General features: G+C 40.2%; 1 protein-coding gene across 5 annotated transcripts in view; it reads right to left on the reverse strand.

The window, feature by feature from the left end:
- LOC137431352 (receptor-type tyrosine-protein phosphatase N2) overlaps window positions 1-23,258 on the reverse strand; it is a 261,049-nt gene that overhangs the window by 85,002 nt on the left and 152,789 nt on the right. For 4 of the 5 annotated variants that reach the window (XR_010985252.2, XM_068122588.2, XM_068122587.2 and 1 more), the window contains exons 5-11: window positions 18,753-18,915; window positions 17,742-17,925; window positions 14,796-14,936; window positions 14,117-14,157; window positions 13,606-13,985; window positions 7,966-8,052; window positions 7,353-7,432 (exon numbers count right to left, since the gene is read on the reverse strand). Coding sequence is in view for 4 of the 5 variants with exons in the window: in XM_068122588.2 (XP_067978689.2) it covers window positions 7,353-7,432; window positions 7,966-8,052; window positions 13,606-13,985; window positions 14,117-14,157; window positions 14,796-14,936; window positions 17,742-17,925; window positions 18,753-18,915 (1,076 nt within the window). In the remaining variant the exon portion in view is untranslated. The remainder of the gene's footprint in view (window positions 1-7,352; window positions 7,433-7,965; window positions 8,053-13,605; window positions 13,986-14,116; window positions 14,158-14,795; window positions 14,937-17,741; window positions 17,926-18,752; window positions 18,916-23,258) is intronic. The other variant, XM_068122589.2, reaches the window with a different exon arrangement.

A 23,258-nucleotide genomic window follows, 5' to 3' on the forward strand; every position in this document is an offset into this window, starting at 1 on the left:
TAAATAACGTGTCCCCAACCAGTTGGCCATCTTGGATCTGATCTCGAAAAGAAAATGACGTGCATATGTAAGCAATCATTCATTATCTGCTTGCCAAGATTTAACAAGATCAGTAAATGCATGTCCAATAAATGGTTGAGGACGTGCTCCACATTGGGGGTTTTTTTTTACAACTAAAATGGCAGCTAGTTGGCAATCTTTGATCGCATTGCAAAACAAAATGATGTACATATGTATGCCATCGCGTATTGTCTTTATTCCAAGTATGAACAAAATTGATCCATACATGTCCAAGATATGGTTGCGGACGCACGCACACACACGCACAAGGACACACAGATGGACAGACGAACGGACAGATTGACTAGACCCAATCCATAAGCCCCCGTTTCAGACTAAGTCTAACGGGGGCTAATAATGCTCATCCCTACATGCTCCGCTGACCCTGACCCCACTCTGACGCATTCAACTCTGAGTGATCTCCACCTAATATCAACCCCCACCCCTATCCTGTCTCCCTTATCAGTTTAATAGCCGATATGTCCCGCAATGTGGGATGGATTTTTGGTATTGGGAGTCGGATAAGGGGCTTAATTTCTCTGTATGCTCCATGCACATCTTTCTCTCTCACACTGCCTCACTCTCTCTCACTCTCTCTCTCACTCTCTCCCACACTCACACTCTCTCACACTCTCTCACACTCTCTCACACTCTCTCTCACACTCTCTCACACTCTCTCACACTCTCCCATTCTCCTCCACTCTCTCTCACTCTCTCTCACTCTCTCACACTCTCTCACACTCTCTCTCTCTCACTCTCTCTCACACTCTCTCACACTCTCTCACTCTCTCTCACTCTCTCTCACTCTCTCACACTCTCACAATCTCACAATCTCACACTCTCACAATCTCACACTCTCTCCTCACACTCTCTCATTCTCTCTCACTCTCTCTCACACTCTCTCGCATAAAGGGTTAACGCTCAAAACGTCAGCTTCTCCTTTATTCATATGGGGGTTATTATTCATTTATTATTATTCAGTTATTATTCACCTCATTCAACATTCTGTAGATTTCATCCATTATGAGAGTATAGTTTACACTGCTGTGCAGCTGGTTTAAATAGAGGTGAACTTCAAATATGTATATAATTCAGTTGAATATACCATACCCCTGTCATACTTCCATTTAGTGCTCTATACTGAAGTTAACCAGACATGTTATAGGCCAACGTCCATTGTAATAGATAGTAGACTATGACCTGCTGTTTAATAGGAGGTCCAACATTGGAAGCAGGTTTGTGTTGAGATTTTTTCCATGATGTGATCTTCCAAATAACCTTTCCATAAAGTATCCTGCTCTTCTGAAATGATGATGCAAGTTAGCCTTCTTTATTTAAAACAGAATTAATTCCTGAATTTGCATTTTGAAGTGATTGAATGAAATGCAATAAATTCGAGTATGGAGGGAATGTTTCTTGTATGCAACACAAAAAGACAACACTCATTGAAAGTCAAAATTTGAATGCAGCGATTAAAGGTGGAACTCACACACAATTCAATTGCAGAATTGTCTATGAGGTTGTAATTTACGCCAAAGGCATTATAAATGAATCTCCAGGCAGTTGGGAGCGTACCTGTCTTGGTAATATGTGAGCAAGGTCGATAAATCCAAAGTATAATCGGAGCTGAGTGCACCATCGTACGGTCCTAACTGATGGAGGGCTGGTGGGTGTAAAATAGCTGACTTAGTCTAGATGCTGATGTTGAGAATTGACAGAATCATTGCCTCAAAAAAGGCTGTGGAACGCTCGGTAGAGAGTAATGGAGCAAAAGGTTGCTGAATAATATTAATAGCTCTTACTAAAATTGATCACAAGATCTGATGAGATTACCACCAGATTTCTATCAGATCTCACAATAATGCACAGAAGATCATTTTTGTAAGGAAATGAATATTTGTGGGTAACCCAGGGTTTGACTGAAAGTGGCTACATGATGTGGTATTGCTCAAACATGATGGTAAATGCCATTGGACGATAATTTCTACCACTACCATTGTAGGTCTGAGGGAAGTCACATCCAGGATCATAGAAAGGTCCTGAAAGTGCCCTGAGATGACCCGGGACATTAAATCCCAGAGAATATTGATTGGATGGAATTTTTTGGGGAATTTTTTGTGCCCTTTAATGGGATTTTTGGATTTGGAATGTGCCTGTGGACGTTAATCTAGAGTCGCATTCTATCAAGATCTGGTGGTTTGCTGTTGAGGAACTAAATGGGGATTAATGCCCAAAAATTTAGCTGAACCTAATATTGGATTAAGAAGCTTTTCGTCTGAATTATTTGGGCCTTGGTAACAAAGCGTCGCCAAAGCGTCGTCAGCTTTGGACTGATAGCCAGTCGGTCTTACTCCGAGGAGGTCAAGCCGAAAATTGACGGGCGCACGTCGGACAAAAGGCAACGGGGTTCTTACCTGCACGGAGCTCACGGGGCTTATATCCGAAATCCACGAACACAGAAACACGACACAACAAATTAAATGTACAATAATGGATTTCATGAAATTAAATCACGGAAATAAAATGAATGGCGAGGTAAATACTAATTCGTAACTTGAGGCGTCTCCACTCAGACAGGAAAACAGACAGGGGAAAGATAAAATAAAATAAAATACCCCCCCCCCCCCCCTTTTTGCCGGCACTCAGCTCTGGTATCGACGAGCACTTTGGTGGGGTCAGTCGACGAGAGGACCGTGCGTTGAAGCGCCCAAACAATGGCGCCGGTCAATCGCGCCAGCACACAGAGCCGTGCAGCAGGAAGCCAAACGTCTCCCGCTCAATCCCGGGACAGCCAGCACAACACGGTCCCACAAACCGCTACTAACGCCTCCTCCTCACAATCGCAAAAGTCCACACAAGATCAGCAAAGTTCTCCCCACGCGCGCACACGAGCCAGGAACAGCCAAGCCAGGTACAAAGGACAAAGAGTGACCGCCCGATCCGACAACCAGAACTAGAGAGAGAAAAGTGACGCCTTCTTCTTCCTCCTCACCACGATCGCACACAAGCCAGGAGCAGCCAAGCCAGGGACAAAGGGCAAAGAGCGACCGCCGGTTACGATAGCCAGAACAAGAGAGAGAGAGAGAGAGAGACCAATTCTTCTTCCTCCGTTCTCGAAGTCTCTCGATGACGTCACCCTGCCCAATAATGCACTTCGGGGGCGGGGCCTCACAGCCCTCCTGACCACCCACCGATTCTTTGCCTCCACTGGACGAAGCTTAGTTGCTGATTACAATTCCTTCGAGGCGGGGTTTCTCTGTCGATCGTAATGTTTGGATCTTCTCAGCATTTATGCTGGTAGTTGTGGTTTCATGGAGTGCTCGTTATTGTTGTTGTTGTAATTGTAAATATGTGGGTTGTTATGGCCGGCTCGTTATAATTGAAAGAAAATCGGGGAAATTACTGGAGGCAATCACATACTGGGAGAACTACCCTAGACCCTACCTAATTAGCATGTCTTCACCCCCCCCGCCCCCCCCCATGTGAGGAACACATGAACAAGCTCACAGTTTTTCTACTTACATACATCGAGATGGGCTTCCTACTCGCACGCAGTCCACTATGGTATGTCATCACCTCCCGCCACAAATGTAACAATACATATATACTAGCAAAGGTACCCATCAATGATGGGGATTTGGAGATGTCTCACCTGAAATGAGCAATTTCCTTTGGAGTGTGTATTGATAGAAATGGGAATTCAGTGTAAATATTCAGTGAGCATACGTCGCAATGGGTGTAGCTGGTAACCCCGACAACCTCATTCCATTCTATCAGCTAAGATTTCCAAGCCATGCTTGTTGTAGTTGTACCTTCAAAGTACTGATTGGGAGTGAAGGTGATATTATGAAAACTCGGCTGGGAAACGCGTTTAGGCATGTTTTGGGCCTACAGCCTGACGGAAGATCACCAAAGTTGTTTCCATACCAACTGCCCACCTCCAGGCACTGATCCCTCTCCACATTGCTTCTTCAGCTCCCGACCTTCCCCATCTCTCTAGACTGCCCACACCTTTGATATCACCAATTTCCCACAGCATTTCATTCTGGTTTCCCATTCGATAATCCATAGATCAGTAGTTTCAGTTTCACATTTCAACATCAGTTTCACTTTGAGATATCAGTCTAGATTCGTCATTGCAACTTGTGATGCAACACAAATAGTTCATGGAAAAGGTCAGCAAAACCGATTTTGGGAGGAAAGTTTTTCAAATTTCTAAGGGGTCTAGAGTGTTTTAGGGTCATAAAGGGGACTAAAGTGTTTAAAGACTCAAGACTCTTAAAAGGGCCAAATGGGGTCTAAAAGTGTCTAAGGACAAAACAGGAAAAGGGGTTAAAAATGTCCAATGGTCTTAAATTGTCCAGAAGGTCTTAAATTGTCCAGAGGGTCTTAAATTGTCCAAAGGGTCTTAAAAAGTCAATAGGTCTGAAAAGTGTTGAAGAAGGTGTATATGTCTCAAAAGGATCGAAATGGGTATGAAAGGGTCTAAACTCTAAAGGGTGTAAAAGGTCTCAGGGGTGTAAAGGGTCAAAAAGGATCAAAGGGGTATAAAGGGTCTAAAGAGGTCGAAGTGGGTCAAAGGGGTGCAAAGGGTCGAATGGGATCTAAGGTGTGTAAAGGGTATAAGGGGTGTAAAGGGTCTTAATGGGTATAAGGGGTCTAAAAGGTATAAGGGGTATAGAGGGGTGTAAAGGGTCAAAGGGATCTAAGGGGAGTGGTGTAAAGGGTCAAATGGGTCTAAACTCGAAGGGGTGTAAAGGGTCTAAAGGAGTTTAAAGGGTCTAAGGGTTGTAAAGGGTCTAAAGGGGGTTAAATGGTATAAAGCTGTAGTAAAGAAATTACCTCGGGTTCGTAAATTAATTAACTCGGGAGTGTAACACGCCAATAACGGGCCAAATGACTTCCTCATCACGGTATAAAACTCTATTCAGGTACATCTTGGTTAAAAATCTGATGGTAGAAAGTTTCGCTGTGATTAACCTTGGAAGCTCAAACAGCAAAACAACTCACCTTGTTGTGAGGATGACGTAATCGTTGGAGGTTCACCCGTTGTCAAGTGGCGGTTTGGAGTTGGCGTCATGTGGGTTATTTTTTCTACAAACTATTTTCATACTTGAGAGTGATGTTGTTAGATGAGCAGTAAAATTACCTTTAAAATGATGTATAGGTTGTGTTAGTACTATTTTCAGCTTTTGAATAATTGGCGCATTTGAGAGGTCTCGTGACTCCTTCTTTGCCAAACTTACCGATCATGGTAATGTCTTAATTAAGAGTTGTCTCTCACATATGATAATCAGAGCTCACCATCAAACTAATTATATCGATATCCATGTTGAAATCTGATAAAAATTGGGCTTTTAATAAAAATTTGTATATGTGGATCAACCTTCAGAGATCATGGCGACAGGTGGCGGCTCGGATGGTTTTAAGTTATTAATTCTGAGAAAATAACTGTTTTAAAACCTCCTATTTAGGTGCAGGGTGGTAAAATATGTTATTCTATTACGTTTTGTGCTGATTAACCTTGGGAGCTCAGAAGAGTAGGTTCACAAACAAACAAACAAACAAACAAATGGACATTTCACTGTTATATATATAGTTATATAAAACACACACACACACACACACGCACGCACGCACGCACACACACACACACACACACACACACACACACACACACACACACACACACACACAGCTCGCAAAGTTCGCCTCACCACACATCGCTGCAGAGGTACGGGCTTGTTTTAACTGTGGATAATGACTGTACCTGAGTTGCAGTGTTGTCATGATTTACACAAATCATAATACAAACAATTATTTTGCACAAATGTATTTGTAATATGCATGATATTACATTTTTTATAAGCAATTTAAGTTGAAAACTTAAGTTGAAGAAATAAATTATAAAAGGAACCCTTAGCACATACACATGGGAAGGGTGGGTGCAGTCTAAAAGTTTGGGACGGTTAAACAAACGTTTGAGTGAGTAGTTCAGTGACGTGATGTGACGAGGCATGTTTCTACCCCTGGTAACCCTCCCTAAGCCCATTTTTTTCCCCAAGTTTTCAGTTTTTCCTTACTGAGAACTTGTGGCTGTATCCATAATGTCCACCCATTGTGTCTCCTCCCCTAGCCCTCATTACCCTACGCTCGCAAAGCAAAAAGCAGGGTTAGGCATTCGGTTGCATACATACGTATGTACGTGTCTGCATTTTTAAAATTAAATTTTTCGGCAACCTTTGGTCCGATTGACACGAAATTTTACCTTAGGAGTGCCTCCTCCTGTAGAATATTTTAATGATAAATATGACGTCATAGGGCACGTGGTACAGGCGCCATCTCTGAAAAACTTCACACCTCTATATCTCTGAAACCACTCCATGGAAAAAATTAGGACCTGGCTCATTGTCAACTACTCTGCATGGGGAATAAGATATGTTAATGCTGATGTCATCGGTGCATTCGTTATGACGTCATAATGCCACAAGTACAACACTTATTTGATCATTATGAAAAAAAATTTCTCAGCAACTGTTGGCCTCATGGACACGAAATTTTCACCATAGCATTACCTCCTCCTGTAAAATATTTTAATGATAATTATGATGTCACAGGTCATGTGGTACAGGCACCATCTTGGAAAAACTATTAAAACGTTGCACCTCTATATCTCCAAAACCGCCCTATGGAAAAAATTGAAACATGGCTCATTGAAAAGAACTCCATATGGGTAATGGGTGCTGTTAATGATGACGTCATTGGTGCCATTTTTATGATGTCATAATTCGACAGGGACAATGCTTAGTCTGATCAGTTTGAAATTTATTACGCGTGATCTATGCAACAATTATATTAGATGGTGTCATCGCTCAAGTGGTGTGGCAGCCATATTGGATCAAAGAAAAAAAACCGTTCAAAAACAGAGGAGTTGGCTCGCACCAAGTTGACTGCGCAGGGTAAGTATTCTATGAATACCATCTAGTTTTCTTGTGTTTCCTCCCTCCCTTTGTACTGTTCCTTTTGTTTTATTACGTCCTGGTACATTTTATGTTCTAGCTCCTCCACGATCCTCAAAATTGTATGCCCCCAAAAAAATAAATAAAAGGAAATCAAGAATTATAGGTTATTGGTTGTAATCCCAGGTTCAAATCTCATATACTGTGCGTGATTTATGCTTTTAATGAATGTCAAAGAACACTGATATCTCCTCATGTCCTTATTTGTGAAAGTTCCACAACGAGCACGAGACTAGCTCGGCCACCTGATGGTATGCTGTGTCTACACATTACCTGCTATTGCTGTAACATCCGAGATAGACAGGTTATGAGTTTCTCTGTTCAGTTGGAAAGCCACGGCAGGTCCAATAACACTGGAGAAACAAAGCAGGAGTGAGAGGGGAAGGGCAGTGGAGGTGAGGTGAGATTACAATGTCGGAGGACTGACGAAAGGAAAAACATAGCAATTAATTAGGAAAATAGGGTACAGATTTACGTGGGTAAAGGAACTTATAGAAGACAAAGCACAAGCAAAGGCTTCAGAGAATTTAAGATTTTAATAATTAAACAAGACAACAAGCCTATTTGCAAGAATCCATATAAAGTGCCAAATGCCCAGAGACTAGAAGCAACGCTTGTGCCAAAATGGAATTGTACACTGCTGAAGCTGAATAGGCTGGGGTTGTTGGAAGCATTGAAAGGTAAGAGCAACTGTTAATGCCTGACAATCTCTTGTATGAGACAAGGTACAAAGGTTCATGCAATTACTCATAAGCAAAGTGTGTGGTGCAAGATTCTGAGTTTAAACTTTGCAGTAGCTTACAACCTCTAATTGCAGAATTTTTTTTTCCCCCAGATGATGTTCATTAAGATGAGAAACGCTTTGTTACTGCAAGTAATTTCTCACCTGACATCTGCAAATGCTAGGAGTGGAAGTCTGGCGGAACGAGCAAGAGTGTCAAGAAGTACCAGTCCATCTCGTACACTCAGGGGGCTCACCGAAAAAAGAGAAATAAGGATGAGGAAAGGTGGGTAAAATTTACTTGGAAATAGAGTATGCAATGAAGGTAAAAACAATCAATCAATCGATTCAAAGTGTGTTATACACAAAAGACAAGGTGATACAATAAATGTAAGATTAGGATTGCAATTAAAAGCGCAACCTTTTTGTGCACATCGTCAAGGTTTGTGGAAGAGCTGGTACACTGAACGCATCAGGTCGTAACAGACAAAAACAGGATGCAAAACATGCATGCATGGAGAAGGAAACTTTAAGGAGGAAAAACTGTAAGATTAGAAGGGATTTGGTTGGGGTTATCGAAGGTGGAAAAGATCATGGTTTTGGATTGGGAACAATCTGTGGTGGCTGTGAACAGCTGACTTGAAGACCTCGAGGGACGACGGATATTGAAGAGGATGTGGAAGTTGATTCCACAGGCGGGAAAAAAGAGGAACGAATGAGTGGATGTGAGCAGTGATCCTGGATTTAGGTAGTTTCACCAGAAGGGGGTTTATGGTTTATGGTGGAACGTGAGACCCCTGTAGAAACCCGGTGGGGGGAGGCGGGGTTGGCAACACAGGGTGCAAGACCAGAAAGGAGGCAGTAGAAGACAAACAAGCCGCCAACCTGTCTGTGATGGAGAAGTTATAGGCCATAGACTCGGCTTTAGTGCTGGAGATTCCAACGACAACTGTAGAATGAATAAGATTTTGAGAAAGATTTTAAGTGTCTGTTTGTCTGGTGGCCTTCAGGGAATCACCAAGATGCTGCTGCATCCGACAGTTTAATCAGCTAAGTTGATTTAGCCTGCAGTCCCCAATCTCTTCCAATGACTGGTCTGCTAGATCAATCTCTGGACATAGACAGTACCTGGAACTCTTTTCTCAAGACTATAGTTCATAGCTTCATGCCTCGATCAATCCTCCCCAAAATCCCATCGCTGGTACAATGATACATGCATGCCGTGAGACAATTTCTAGAAAATCAGCTTGCCTTTTCTTCCTGGAAAGTCAATCGCCATGATGAGACTGGTGACCTTTCAGGAAGACTCACAACAATTGTGTTTCTGCCTTCAGATTTTTGATGGCATGAAATGCTCTTCACCTTTAGCATAAGGATTCTTGGAACAAGCGATTCATAGTGACACAACATAAGTTTGTCTGTCCATAGCTGTGGACAATTGCTGTTGAACACTTCCATTTGAATCAAGCGTGAATTTCTCTGTCAATTCTGCTCTGTTTTTAAAAATAAATCAACGTTTTTCTTTGTAAGTTGATATTGTCTGGTTTTGAGATGATGCCACAGTTTACTTGGTTTCATCGATTCAGCAGACAGAACTTCACAGCAAATTACACTGTAATTACCCTGCACCCGCGAAGCGAAAAGCAGGGTTAGTCATTCGGTTGCGTATGTGTGGCGTACGTGTGGCATGCGTGTCTGAATTTTAAAAATTCATATTCTCGGCAACCATTGGTGCAATTGACACGAAACTTTCACCATAAGAGCGCCCCCACCTGTAGAATTTTAGTGATAATTATGATGTCATAGGTCACGTGGTACAGGCGCCATATTGAAAAAACGTAACACCTCTATATCTCTCAAACCGCTCCATGAAAAAAATTGAAACATGGCTCATTGTGAAGTACTCCCCATGGGGAATAAGATATGTTAATGATGATGTCGTCAGTGCTTTCATTATGACGTCATAATTCGACAAGTATAATGCTTCATCTGATCAGTATGAATTTTTTTTTCTCAGCAACTGTTGGTCTGAAGGAGACTAATTTTCACCAGAGGAGCGCCTCCTCCTGTAGAATATTCTAATTATAACCATGACGTCATAGGTCATGTGGTACAGGCGCCATCTTAGAAAAACCGAAAAACGTTGCACATCTATCTCTCCGAAACCGCTACATGGAAAAAATTGAAACGTGGCTCATTGTAAAGAACTCTGCATGAGGAATAAGTGTTGTTAATGATGATGTCATCATTGCCTTCATTATGACGTCATAATTCGACTAGTACAACGCTAAGTCCGTGATGGAGAATTCCCCTAAACACCCCCTAAACTGACCCAAATACATTACCCTCTCCTCTGGAGAGGATGAATAGAACGGCACTCGGTAGAGCACATACCCTCCACCAGGCTGAACAATTTACGGTTTGTATCCCACCAATAGACCGTATCTGGATCCAGACCTGAAATGAAATCTAATGGGCTTGTTCTTGTCACCTAACCAACTCATCCACATAGTTTTATCATAAGTCGTCCACAACGTTTTGAAATGTCATGCTATACAGTATATTGTTTTTGATCCCATCTCTCAATGGTGAAGAATCACTTTAAATTTTTTAAAACTATCGTATCTGGATCCGGATTCGTATCTTCACCAAAATTGAATCAATTCTTCATTGTCACACTCCCAACCTGTCTATACCAAGTTTAATTCAAATCTGTCCACAACTTTTTGAAATGTCATGCTATATATAGTTTTTGGCCGTCTCAATGGTGAAGAATCACTTAAAATATTCTCGTATGCGGGTCTGGATCTTCATGGAAATCTAATAATGTCATGCTCATCACACACCCAACCTCTCCACCAAATTTCGTCTGATTCCATTAACAACTTTTTGGGGATATCTTGTTCACAGACAAACAAATAGACAGACAAAAAACAGACAGGGGTTAAAACCAAACCTCTGCCTACTTGCGGTGGCAGAGGTAATGATAATTGGTGATAATATTATTCCTCGTTTCACATGTCTATGGAACCATCTTGGAGAGACCGTTCTTTTGCATTCTTCCCTCCAAAGCTTCAAACAAGCAGTACACTGCCACCTCATGTCATCCCCCATTCTGACTCGTGGTCATTATTATCCCCCATTAACCCTTCCTAACCCACCCTCTCACTTGTTGATTTCAGTGTTTTCTTTCTCGCTTTCTGTCTTTCCCTATCTTCATTTCCTGTTTGTTATCCCCGCTCCAGTTGTATCCAGTTGTTGGCCTGCTATGGCTCTGTCAATGTAACCTTGCTCTTGCCGAATTATTTTTTAATACTTCTTCAAAGCGCTTTAAATAAAAAAATAAAAAAGCATATGACCAAAGACAGAACATTTAACAATGCAGAGACTCACTTAGAATATAGCCTATATTTTAAATGCAACATTTATATCCCTATTTCGTTAAGATGCAAAGCTGAATGCATCTGATGTAATTTTTAATAGCTTAGATTGAGTGATATATATTGCAATAGATCTATGGGTGGACAAACATCCTCAGGAACAGGCATAGATAACATGGACATATAAAATCAGCCCGGGCATCCTAGTCGAGCCTGTGGTCTGAAGTATACTGCAAGGTCTGAAGTATATGCTGCAAATATAATCTTGAAACACATTTTGCTGTGGCTGCAGAAGCTGTGCAAAATGGCTGCAAAATATGTGCATTTTTAACCTGTATGGATAAATTAGAGAAGGTTGTTCTAAATTCATTATTGAAAAAAAAAACTAGGTTGTATAGATTAAGTTAGCTCAAAAAATGAGCAGTCTATATTAAAGTAGATCTGTATGTGGACTCACTGACACACACTCCCTGACACACAGGCCGATTAAAATAGCATCTCCCTTTGGTGAGACTAAACAGTACACTATCTTTACCCTGCACACACAAAGTGAAAAGCAGGGTTAAGCAATTGGTTAAATTCTGTCTGTCTATCCGTCTGTTCTTCTGACGTTTATGATCGAGGGACAACTGAATTTCAATTGAATGGTATATTTTGAACACGAATCAGAAAACAAATCTGTTAGCAGTATTTTGGCTCTGAATTTGTCCCGATTGCATATGCGTAGAGAGGAGTGAGATAATTGATTAACCCTGTCTGCCTGTCTAGCAGTCAAATAAAATTGAAATCATTCCAAATTTAATTTCTCATGAAATAATTTCTGATGCCCGTAAAAACTTGTGGTTTTTAAGGACGTCATAAAGGACACATATGACAGGCACGAATAACTAATGTAACGTGTTAAATAAGGTGGTGTATAAAACACTGCCTCTTTAGAAGTAAACGTCCGGAATTTTTTTCTTCAACCTTTAAAGTCTTTATTTTATGTCAAAACGCTTTAAATTGTATTATATACTTGAACTATATACTTGAACTAATTTACTTGAACACTTGAATTATATACTTGAACACCGTATAATACAAATCACCTTTTTGCCACTTTCAAAACCCTTCTGTTCAACAGGACTTGGACATTTTATATAAGGTGGTGTATAAGACTGCATCAAGGGTGATAAACTTCTGGAACTTTGTTATACGACCTTTAAAATCATTATCTTATTTCAATTGAATTATATTCTTGAACACTGTGTGGGGTAAGGTGTTCTATGAACTCTCGAGTACAGTCGGACCCTGCTATTCGCAGTTCTGCTGTTCGCGGGTTCCGCGTATTCATGGTTGATAAAATGCGATGTTTCTCTATTCACGGAAAAGTGTCCCGCAAATTCGCGGAAAGGTGTCTGCGGTTTTTCGTGTTTTTGTGCGCGAATTCGTGTTTTTTTTTTATTCTTGGCAGTGCCGCGAATTCACATTTTTTCGCTGGCACAATATTTTTTTTCCACGAGCCGCTAGCTTGACACATTTATAAAACCCATATTTCACCAGCCATGCACAAAACAGCTGCACATATACAGAAAAACATATACGAGGCGCAAGCATGATCTGCTTCTACATTCGCTGCCGTGTGCTTCGCGTTTTCATGGCTTTCGCGGATTATCGTCGACATTGGCAGGATTCGCCGCACCATTTATGGGATTTTCATCGACATTCGTGGTTTGTTCCTCGACATGCGTGGATTTTCGCGATTTAGGAACCAATCCCCCCTTTTTCCATTAAAGTAATGCCCCACCATTCGCGGTTTCGCAATTGACGGCATTTTCCAGGAACGTATCCCCCGCGAATAGTGGGGTCCACCTATTTTGTTCGGTATTTGTTTCAATACACTGTAAAATGTTTACGTCACTCTTTATGTAATATTGATCATGCACTTTAAGAAAAAATGCATCTGACTCATAGTTAAAGGAAGTTCAACATTTTCTCCCTACCATATAATGTTTTATGAACCATATATAGATCATGCAGGTCTCAAAATTATTAATAAAAAGAAAGATTAAACATAAAGAAAATTGAACTCAGTGCCATGATAATTTGAAAATGCATGTTTAAGCTGTCACTTGGTGATGTATGTAATTAAACAAGAAAAATAATCCAAGTCATGTGACAGTACTACACCCTATTCAATGAACAATGTTTTGGATATTAATAACTTAAAGTCATGATTTCTCATAAAATGTGTACAAAATTGATTTTAATATACCCCTTAAGGCTTAAACCATTGCTAAATCACTACTTTTGTCATCTTAAATTAATTGTGCATGCATTATTTGCTACCATACTCCAACAAAAAGGCAAACAGAAATAAAATGCAAATAGTGACAGAAGTATCAGGCCAAGAGAGGACAAAGGTAGAACACCCCACCAGGCTTACTCCTCATTTGTGATGATGTAGCCATATTTCTCTTGAACGTGTCTTTGAGTTTGTTTGTTTCCATGCCTTTGCTCGTCTTTCTCCTCGGGCTTGTGTGCTTCCTTCTGCTTGCTCAGCAAATCTTCAAGCTTGACTTGGGGTGGCACCGTCGTGGAGCTTGGTTTACTATCAAGATTCTTTGTTGATCCATGTGGCCTCAATCCTTCCTGTTCACCGGACTTATAAGGTTTGCCAGTAAAGCCCTCGTGATGGTGAGAAAGAGCGAAGAGGGCATTGTGCTTACTGTGAAGTACTTCGGTGTTGCCACTCGCCTCTCGCCAATTGGTCCAGCTTTCTGATCCAGGGCTCCTGTCTGGTGGAGGCCCTGCAGCTAACAAGAGCTAGAAACAGGGCAGGTGACTAAACAAGCAGCACATAAAATCCATGCTGACAGAATACAGATACAGACCGAGATATGTGTGAACAGGATGGAAAATTGAGTAGAAAAGGACAGGTTTGCATTTTTACCCACCTTTCGATACCAATCCAAAGCTGATTTTTCTCGTTGCCTTTCTGCCATGCAGACATACGAGTAGATATATCAGTGAAACATAGAAATAGGAAGGAGAAGAAGAATTGAACTTGTATAAGATATTTTAATATATTTTAAATGAAATTAATCCATTCTTGCCCCTATTTAATTTTGTACATGGGCATCCAAAAGTTATAAGAATGAGAGTTTAGGTTCTGGCATGCGGCGTTGGCCTGTGGGTGTGGTTGCATCCTGTCCGGAGATTGCCGTCAATACGACAGTGTTATAGAATATAAGTAAAAACATCAGTTGGATTAAGTTAATATGTTTTGGATTAAGCATAGGCATGATGAGCCAAATGGCCCGCCTCCTTTTTCATGGTTTCCTCGTATCTACATATCTCATGTTATGGTTAACTTGTTGGCTTTCCATAATGAGAATCCAACAAAAATTGCTTGGTTGATATTCTTGATTTGTTGATAAACTGTGTTTGTAAATGAGTGAGGATGGACTTTGTAGATCTTATGTGTACTTTCAGCAATAACTGAAATAATAATCATCATAATTATGTTGTCCTTGTTATTATCACTAAAAATATTAATACAATTATGACTACCATTACCACTACTAAGAGTCATAAAACACAAATTTTGTCTGTCATGTCAATTAAGTCACTCACCTGCAATGAGCGACTGATCATGCATTTTGTCAAGTTCTGCCAGCTTCTTGTCCAGCATACCTCGTAACCATATCTGCAGACCTGGTTCATTTAACTGCTGAGCCTTTTTCAGATGGAGCAGAGCTAAGACCATGACCATATCTGTAGTACAGAGGAAGGAACACATGTTCAGCTGCAGGCGAACAATGCGAGATCTCAGGAACCAAACAAGAACGGCTTCCTAATCTAGACACAGTATATATAAAATTCAGTCAATAACCAATGGGATCTCTGACTACAGCATGATATTATTTTCTGATGACCTAAACATGTAAATAATGTATTCAAGTTGGAATTTATGTCATTTGTGGCAGTTTTGTTTTTGGACATGGTAAACAATGTAGAATTGTTTTTTGAATCGATCTGTTAACAAAGAAAATTATCATTGTCATTTGTTGCTATCATCGATTATTATTAACTGCAATTATCTACTGGATCAATTATTGGCTTGCTCCCATAAATAGCTTATGTAATTGTCATGCCAATTTAGTGTAAATGTATCATTATGAAATCTAAAATGATTTTCCACTTGGCCAGTCAAAGGTCATTAAAATGTCTCATTAAATGTCATTTATGTATTTAGGCCACAAAATAATTGAGGAGTGCAGATCAACTGGTAAAAATGAAATTGCTAATAGGAAGACGGGGAGGGTATGGGAGCATGAGAAAATGGAGGAGAAAAGTGAAAGAAGGTTTGGAAATCGGAATATGGAGAAAGGAGGGAAGATGGATGGATGGATGGATATGCCCCCACAGACCATCTCTGTATCCACATTAAATCAATATTCTAATGATTTTTTTTCACTTGTAGATGCAAGAAGCATGCATGCTGGAAGTATAAGTGGTTAGGTTTTGCCCACGGTTTAAAAGAGCCAAAGTAGTTAAGGCAATAAGTGAATGTTGGTGACTGAATGTGAAGATGTTAAATGTTTAAGTTGTGAGTTCAAATATGGCTGGCTGAAAGTAGTAATATTTAAGATTTCAATTTTATGGTTTGAGGACAAGGGACAATTTTAGAATAACTACCATGTCATTATTATTTAAAAAACCCATATGGCTCACTAATGATATAGTTTATTAGTTCACAATACATCACTTTTGAAATGATGTATTTTGCCCCAGAATGTTCGGCGCACTTACGCAGAAACCCCAGGAAACGTGTGGGTTCATTGCATAATAAACTGGAACGGCACTCAGTAGAGAGCATACCTCCACCGGGTGAACAGTTTATGTTTTGTATCCCAGAATAGACCAGAAAATCACAATACAGAATCACATTTAATCAAAATCATCCATCCACAAAAACAAAAATTAAATAATTCTCATATCCGAATCCATATTCAGATCTTCACCAAAACCGAATCGATTCTTCCTTATTGCACACACAACCTGTCACAAAGTTTCGTCCAAATCCATCCACAACTTTTTGAGATATCCTGCTATGTATCGTTTTTGGCCCGATCTCCCAATGGTGAAGAATCACTAAAAAATTATAGTAGCCGGATCCGAATCCTGATCTTCACCAAAATCTAATAATTTCGTCCTTGTCACATACGCTACATCTCTACCAAATTTCGTCTGAATCCGTCCACAACTTTTTGAGATATCTTATTCACAAACAAACGGACAAACAAACGGACAGACAAACAAACAGACAAACAAACAGACAGACAGACAGACAGACAGAGGTGAAAACATAACCTCCATCCACCTTTGGTGGCGGAGGTAAATATAATGTGTGTTGGAGATAAGTATTGTTACCTAAAATGGCTCACAAAGCTTCTCAAATAAGCTGAAAATACCTGGGAATGTACCTGAGAGAAAGGGCTGTTCCTCTGCACAACAAAAGATTTGGGGAAATTTCATAGCTCACTGAACGGGAAGCTGTTCGTAGTACAAACTCCCGACCCTGTAGGTTGGTGCAATGCCCGAGTGGACGGTCATTTTCTCCACAAACCCCGATGAATCGCTATTAGTGAATGGACTGTTTATCTGGGTTAAGTGCTTCTGAACATCGATGGGAAGGACATATCTGGGGCTTGTGAATGTGAAGGGTAAGATTAAAATGATATGAAGGCAATTATAATTTATTGTTTGATTGGTTATGGGGCCACAAGGTAAATTATGCTAGATTTTTGCATCAGTTGGTAAAAGTTGAAGTGTCCATGTGTGTGTGTGTGTGTGTGTGTGTGTGTGTGTGTGTTTTTTAATACATTCACTGTGACCGTGAATTGTATTAACAAGAAATGTAAGGAAATCAACACCTCTCAGTCTCATCCATGGATATTTCTCGTATTTCCAAAATTTGCACGAGTTCGATTTGCATCAAGTAACACAACAATTATGGCTAACCCTTTTAAAATGACGTCTTTCCTCTAAACACTGAAAATTATGTTTAAAAGACGATTTGAATCATGGAGTTCAAGCTAGCAATGGCAGGTTAAAAGTTCCAGGTGAGCCGAACCGAGTCATTGAAAACACATGTCACAGTGCATGTGAAAAGGCCTCATTTAGCATTTATACATAATTTGGGAAGTTACATATTGTCAAAATGTCATGTATTTTTTTTTTTTCATAAGCAATTCATAGACTGAAGGGGTCTGAAACTAATAATCAAATAGGTAAATAAGGTAATTTACCTGCATGAATAAGCAACAGACAACACCTTCTGGCTTCAAGCTATCCATCTTCAAACTGGTCGCAGGTGCCATTATCAGTGAATGGGTGGGGCTTCATGAAAATCATGAATCTATGAATTACAGCACTTCTGTATTTGTGGTCGAGGTTATTCATGAAACATATTGAGAAGGATTATTTTGTGAGTTTATCTAATACAAGGCTTAGCAGTTACTCTTATCTTAGAGAAGGGATCTCAAGACTATGACCTCCATTTCTAAGTTTGTTTACCTGTGTCATCCCATTCTCTATCAGGGATAGGCAGCCCCCCATCACGTATGTTGGCAGGCCCCCTTCCTCTGTCCTGCTGCCATGCAATTGATCGACTTAGCAAAGGCAAGTGTCCTGGTTGCTCTTCTCTGTGCATCCTTTGGTCATTCCCTCGGTAAAGCCTCCGGCGTTTCCAATCCACCTGCTTTTTGTTGGAAACATATTTAAATAGACTTCTGGATGGAACAACTCAAGTGTAAGTTTCGTACTTAGTTTTAAATCCCATTTCATGTATCTTTGTCGATGTAATATAGGCCTATGTGTGGGTGGAAGCCCCATACTCTTGACAGAGCATCGTGGATCTTAAGACAAGTTGTGAACTCAAAACATGTGATTTTATAACCTAAACTGGACAAATCACACTCCATCACAGGGTACGGAAATTTCTATCCTGAATGTACATGCAGATAATTAAAATAGAGTTGCTTTTGATAAAAGTACAAACTTGGTTCTTCTCATTAGAGGAATCAAAATTAACAATGCATTCAGTTCATATGAGGAAAATTTTCAAGACAATGCAAAATCTCTTGGTTTTTTTTCATTTTTTCCTAATAGCAAAATGAACCTTAGAGGCGAGGAAAAATATATTCAAATACTCCTCTTACTGTGATGAGAATATCTAGTCTTCCTACTGAGGGATATGGGAGCATCTCACCATTTTATTCTGTTCATTAATTAAATTTAATTAAATGGAAATAAATATTGGTGACAATAATTTCCGGCACCTGGACACGTAAAAAATTGTGCTGTTATAGAATCAGTTGTGAAACATCAGCAACTTGAAGGGACAATGGGACAGGACAATTTGAGAATCATAATAAGCTATAGGAAAAGAAAGGAGGAAATGTAGAAAGTTTTGAAGATTCAGTATGTATAAGGAAGAGAAACAACAAGGTTAATTGAGTCATGTATGGATATTGAAGATAACCTCAGCAAAATTGATGGTAATGACATTCACACATGGTGACATACCTGTATTGGATCCACTTGATCAAGAATTGTTATGGGACTAACAAGGTGAAGATACAGAGCAAGGAGTATAGCCATGCGGGTGGCGGTTGTCCCTTCATCCCGTCTCACACGCCTCATGTTCCAAGAATCTCCGAGAACTTGGCCGAACAATGAAGCCTTAGCTCTGCATGATTGCAAAGAAACAGGAGTGTGTAGAGGAGAGAACCAAACAGATCAGTATCTTACACCTACAGCCAAAAAAACCATTGTGTTATATATGAACGTGTTCAATTTTAAAAGATGTCAACATTCAAATGGTTGGGTGTTAAGCTAAACAGAACTGGCAGCTTTTGGAAGATATATATATACATATATATATATATATATATATATATATATATATATATATATATATATATATATATATATATATACAGTCACGTGAAAAAGTAAGTACACCCCATGTAAAGTTTTGACTTTTTCAACATATTTCAACATACAGCTATTTGATCTTCATTTCAACAATATTGATAGATAAAGGTGATATAATATAACAAATATCATGAAACATTTACATTTTGTCATCCATTGTATAATTTAAATAAACATAAATGCAAATTTCACATGTGGAAAAAGTAAGTACACCCCTACATTTATCACTACTTCAAATACCTAAAATTAGAATCAGGTGCACCAGCTCAGGTGCAAATAACTAGAACATCGTTAGAGTGGATCTTGGAGGAACCTGTCTTATTTAAACCTCAGACATTTAGTTTGGTTTGCTCTTTGTTGTTGAAGTGTGCGGCGTCACCATGCCTAGATCAAAAGTGCTCTCTGAGGCCTTCAGAAAGAAGGTTATAGATGCCTACGAGTCTGGGAAGGGATTTAAAGAGATCTCCAAACAATTTGAAATCAATCATTCGACTGTCTGGAAGATCATCTACAAGTGGAGAAGTTTCCAAACAACTGCCAACTTGTTCAGGCCAGGCCGCCCCAGCAAGTTCAGCCCGAGAGCAGACCACAAGATGCTGAAAGAAGTCTCTAAGAACCCCCAGAATGTCATCACGGGAACTGCAGGTAGATCTTGCCACTGTTGATGTCAAAGTGCACGAGTCCACCATTAGAAAGAGGCTGCACAAATTTGATCTACATGGGAGGTGTGCCAGGAGGAAACCTTTGCTGTCCAGAAAGAACATCAGGGCAAGACTAAAGTTTGCCAATGAATACCTAGGCAAAGACCAGCACTTCTGGAACAATGTGCTGTGGACAGATGAGTCAAAGGCAGAGCTGTTTGGCCACAGTACCAGAAGACATTTTTGGCGAAAACCAAAAACAGCATTTGACCACAAGAACCTGATACCAACTGTAAAGCATGGTGGTGGAAATATTATGGTTTGGGGCAGTTTTGCTGCATCAGGGCCTGGGTAGCTCCCCATCATAGAATCCACAATGAATTCTTCATTGTACCAGAGGGTGCTTGAGGATAATGTGAGGCCATCTGTCGGAAAGTTGAAGCTCAACGAAAGGTGGACCTTGCAACATGACAATGACCCTAAACATACCAGTAAATCCACCAAGGAATGGCTGAAAAGAAAGAAATGGAGGGTTCTGGAATGGCCAAGTCAAAGCCCGGATCTAAATCCCATCGAGATGTTGTGGGGGGGATTTGAAACGAGCTGTGCATGCAAGAAACCCCTCAAACATCGCACAGCTGAAAGAATTCTGCATGGAGGAGTGGGCAAAAATTTCTCCCAGTCGATGTCAGAGACTGGTAGATAGTTATAAAATAACACCTACTTGAGGTTGTTTCTGCCAAAGGGGGCAATACCACCTATTAGAGCCAAGGGTGTACTTACTTTTTCCACATGCAAAATTTGCATTATGTTTATTTAAATTATACAATGGACGACAAAATGTAAATGTTTCATGATATTTGTTATATTATATCACCTTTATCTATCAATATTGTTGAAATGAAGATCAAATAGCTGTATGCTGAAATATGTTGAAAAAGTCAAAACTTTACATGGGGTACTTACTTTTTCACATGACTGTATATTAAACTAAAGAGCTCATAGAACACGATACCCTGCGCAGTGTTCATCGATACCCTGTGCAGTGTTTAAGTATATGCATTCTTATATTTTAATGAAACAATGATTTTAAAGAATGTTTTAAAACAATCCAGAAGTTTCAAGCTATTGACGCAGTCTTATACACCAACCACCCTATCGAATATAGAACATATCCGCAATACTGCAAAACTGATATATTGAAATATTACAAAGTTCTTGGAAGTATTGAGAAGGCAACTTGTGTTCTACAGTGTTCAAATGTATAATTGAATTTAAATACAGGTTTAAAGAGGTCTAAAGACATATAAATAATTTAATTCCGGGTTTTACCACCATTTTGCCCAGCATATATGACACCACACTATCCTACATGTACATTATTTATTCATGCCTGTTCTATTTGCCCTTTATAACATCCTTAAAAACAGTGAGTTTTTTTCCAGTTTCATTTTTTTTCAGTTTCAGTTTCATTTTTAGCTCACCTGGAACGAAGTTCAAGGGAGCTTATGCAATGGCGCGTTGTCCGTCCGTCAGTCCATCCATCAGTCAGTCAGTCCATCAGTCTGTCCGTCCATCAGTCCGTCCGTCCATCCATCAGTCCGTCCGTCCGTCCATCAGTCCGTCCATCAATACTTGAAACTTCTTCTCCGACACTGCTGATGGGATGAGACCAAATTTGGCACAAATGATATTTGTTGTGTTGTGACTAAAATTTGTTCACGGCATTAAAAAATATCGGGGTCTTTGGGGGTTTATCGGGGTCAAAGTGGATCCAGGTTTGATCCCCCAAACTAGGAATTTGCTTTCTTCTCTGAAACTACTGTTACGGATTTGTCACTTCCACCTTTGTTGTTATTATATACTTGAAGGATTTTTAGTTTCAGGTAATATTGTTGTTAATACTTTTGTATGAAGTGGAGATGACTTTAGTAAAAGGTGAAAAGAAGTGTTTGTAGAGGAAATGGAAGATGTGGAAAACAAACCGGAAGAGAAGGAGAGAGGAGGAGAATGGCCATGGTAGAGATACAGCCGTGAATCACGTCGAGGCCGCGAGCGGTCTTTTTTGATATTGATCGCGAATGAGTTGAGGCTTCCCAGGAAAGGGATTGCCCGCGACATCGTCATATATTGTGAGTGCAATTAAACCTGCGTCTCAGGTTTTATCACCAAGTGTGAGTCGTTGTTGGGGAAATCAAGTGCCTCCATTACTGGCCTATACACCATTTTGTCTTTGAAGAAGAGGCTGTCCGCTTGGTGCATCTTGTTTTGCCATTGGGATTTCCATATCGACCTCATCGTGTTGATTGCCATTGGTTTACCTATCGGCTCAATTCCCATATCGACCTCTCACCTCGTAACTCCTCATCCACAGTCACGCCAATACCTGCCTATTGATTTGCCGTTCTGCACAACCTCGATCTTCAATCAGCGTGGAGATCCATGCGGCATGCATGGACTTTGGGATGTGATGGTACCATCATATGTATTGTTCATTTGATGCAAGTGACAATTTTCATTGTACTTTCTTTAATAGTGTTATTATTGTGTTTGTGAGAGTTCTTACTTACTTGTTTTGTTCTACAATTGCATTGGTGTGGTTTTACCATGGTTTATTAGAACACGCACAATAACAAATCTTTCTGCCCTGTTCCCGCTCCAGACTCTGAGGTGCACCGTGACCTGGGTTTGGGGAGGTAGTACGTAACACTACACACACAGTTTTGATGAAACTTCACCACAACCTTCATCACCTGTGATGTACCAAGGCTTTTTCATGGCATTAAAAAAAATCTGTCCCTTTAAGGGTCTACGGGGGAGAGGTGGGGGGGAGGGTTGCCCCCTAAAATAGGTATTTGCTTTCTTCTCAGAACCTACACACATAATTTTGATGAAACTTCGCCACAACCTTAATCACCCATGATGTACCAATGTTTGTTCAAGGCATTATAAAAATTGGGGTCTTAGGAAGTATATGCGATTGGGGGAGGAGGGGGGGGGGGGGGGGGTTCCCCTCAAAATAGGTACTTTTTTCTTTGTTTGTTTAAAGTCTTATGATTATGTTGATATGATTCTACATGCTGCCCTGTCTTCTAGCAACCATTGAAATTGGTTTAAAATACCCTTCGTCGGTGCAGTATACTGTTTATTCTACCAGGTGAGCGCCAGGGGTATTGCCCCTATGTTTTTGACTGCCAGGCAAGCAGACAGAGTATAAATATGATCTCACTCCTCTCTGCACATGTACGGTCGGGACTCACTCAGAGCCAAAGTACTATAAAACGGCAAACGTGTATTCCGATTCATGCTCCGATTCATGTTCAAAGTATAAGATTCAATTTTAACAAGTTGTCTCTTGGTCATAAACTGATAAGACAGACGAATAGATGGACGGACCGGACCCAATTGCTTAACCCCTCTTTTCGCTTCGCGTGTGTGGGGTAATAAGCCCTAG

Source organism: Myxine glutinosa, chromosome 7, assembly GCF_964187855.1.
Source record: "Myxine glutinosa chromosome 7, kmMyxGlut1.1, whole genome shotgun sequence".
NCBI classification, from domain to species: Eukaryota; Metazoa; Chordata; class Myxini; order Myxiniformes; family Myxinidae; genus Myxine; species Myxine glutinosa.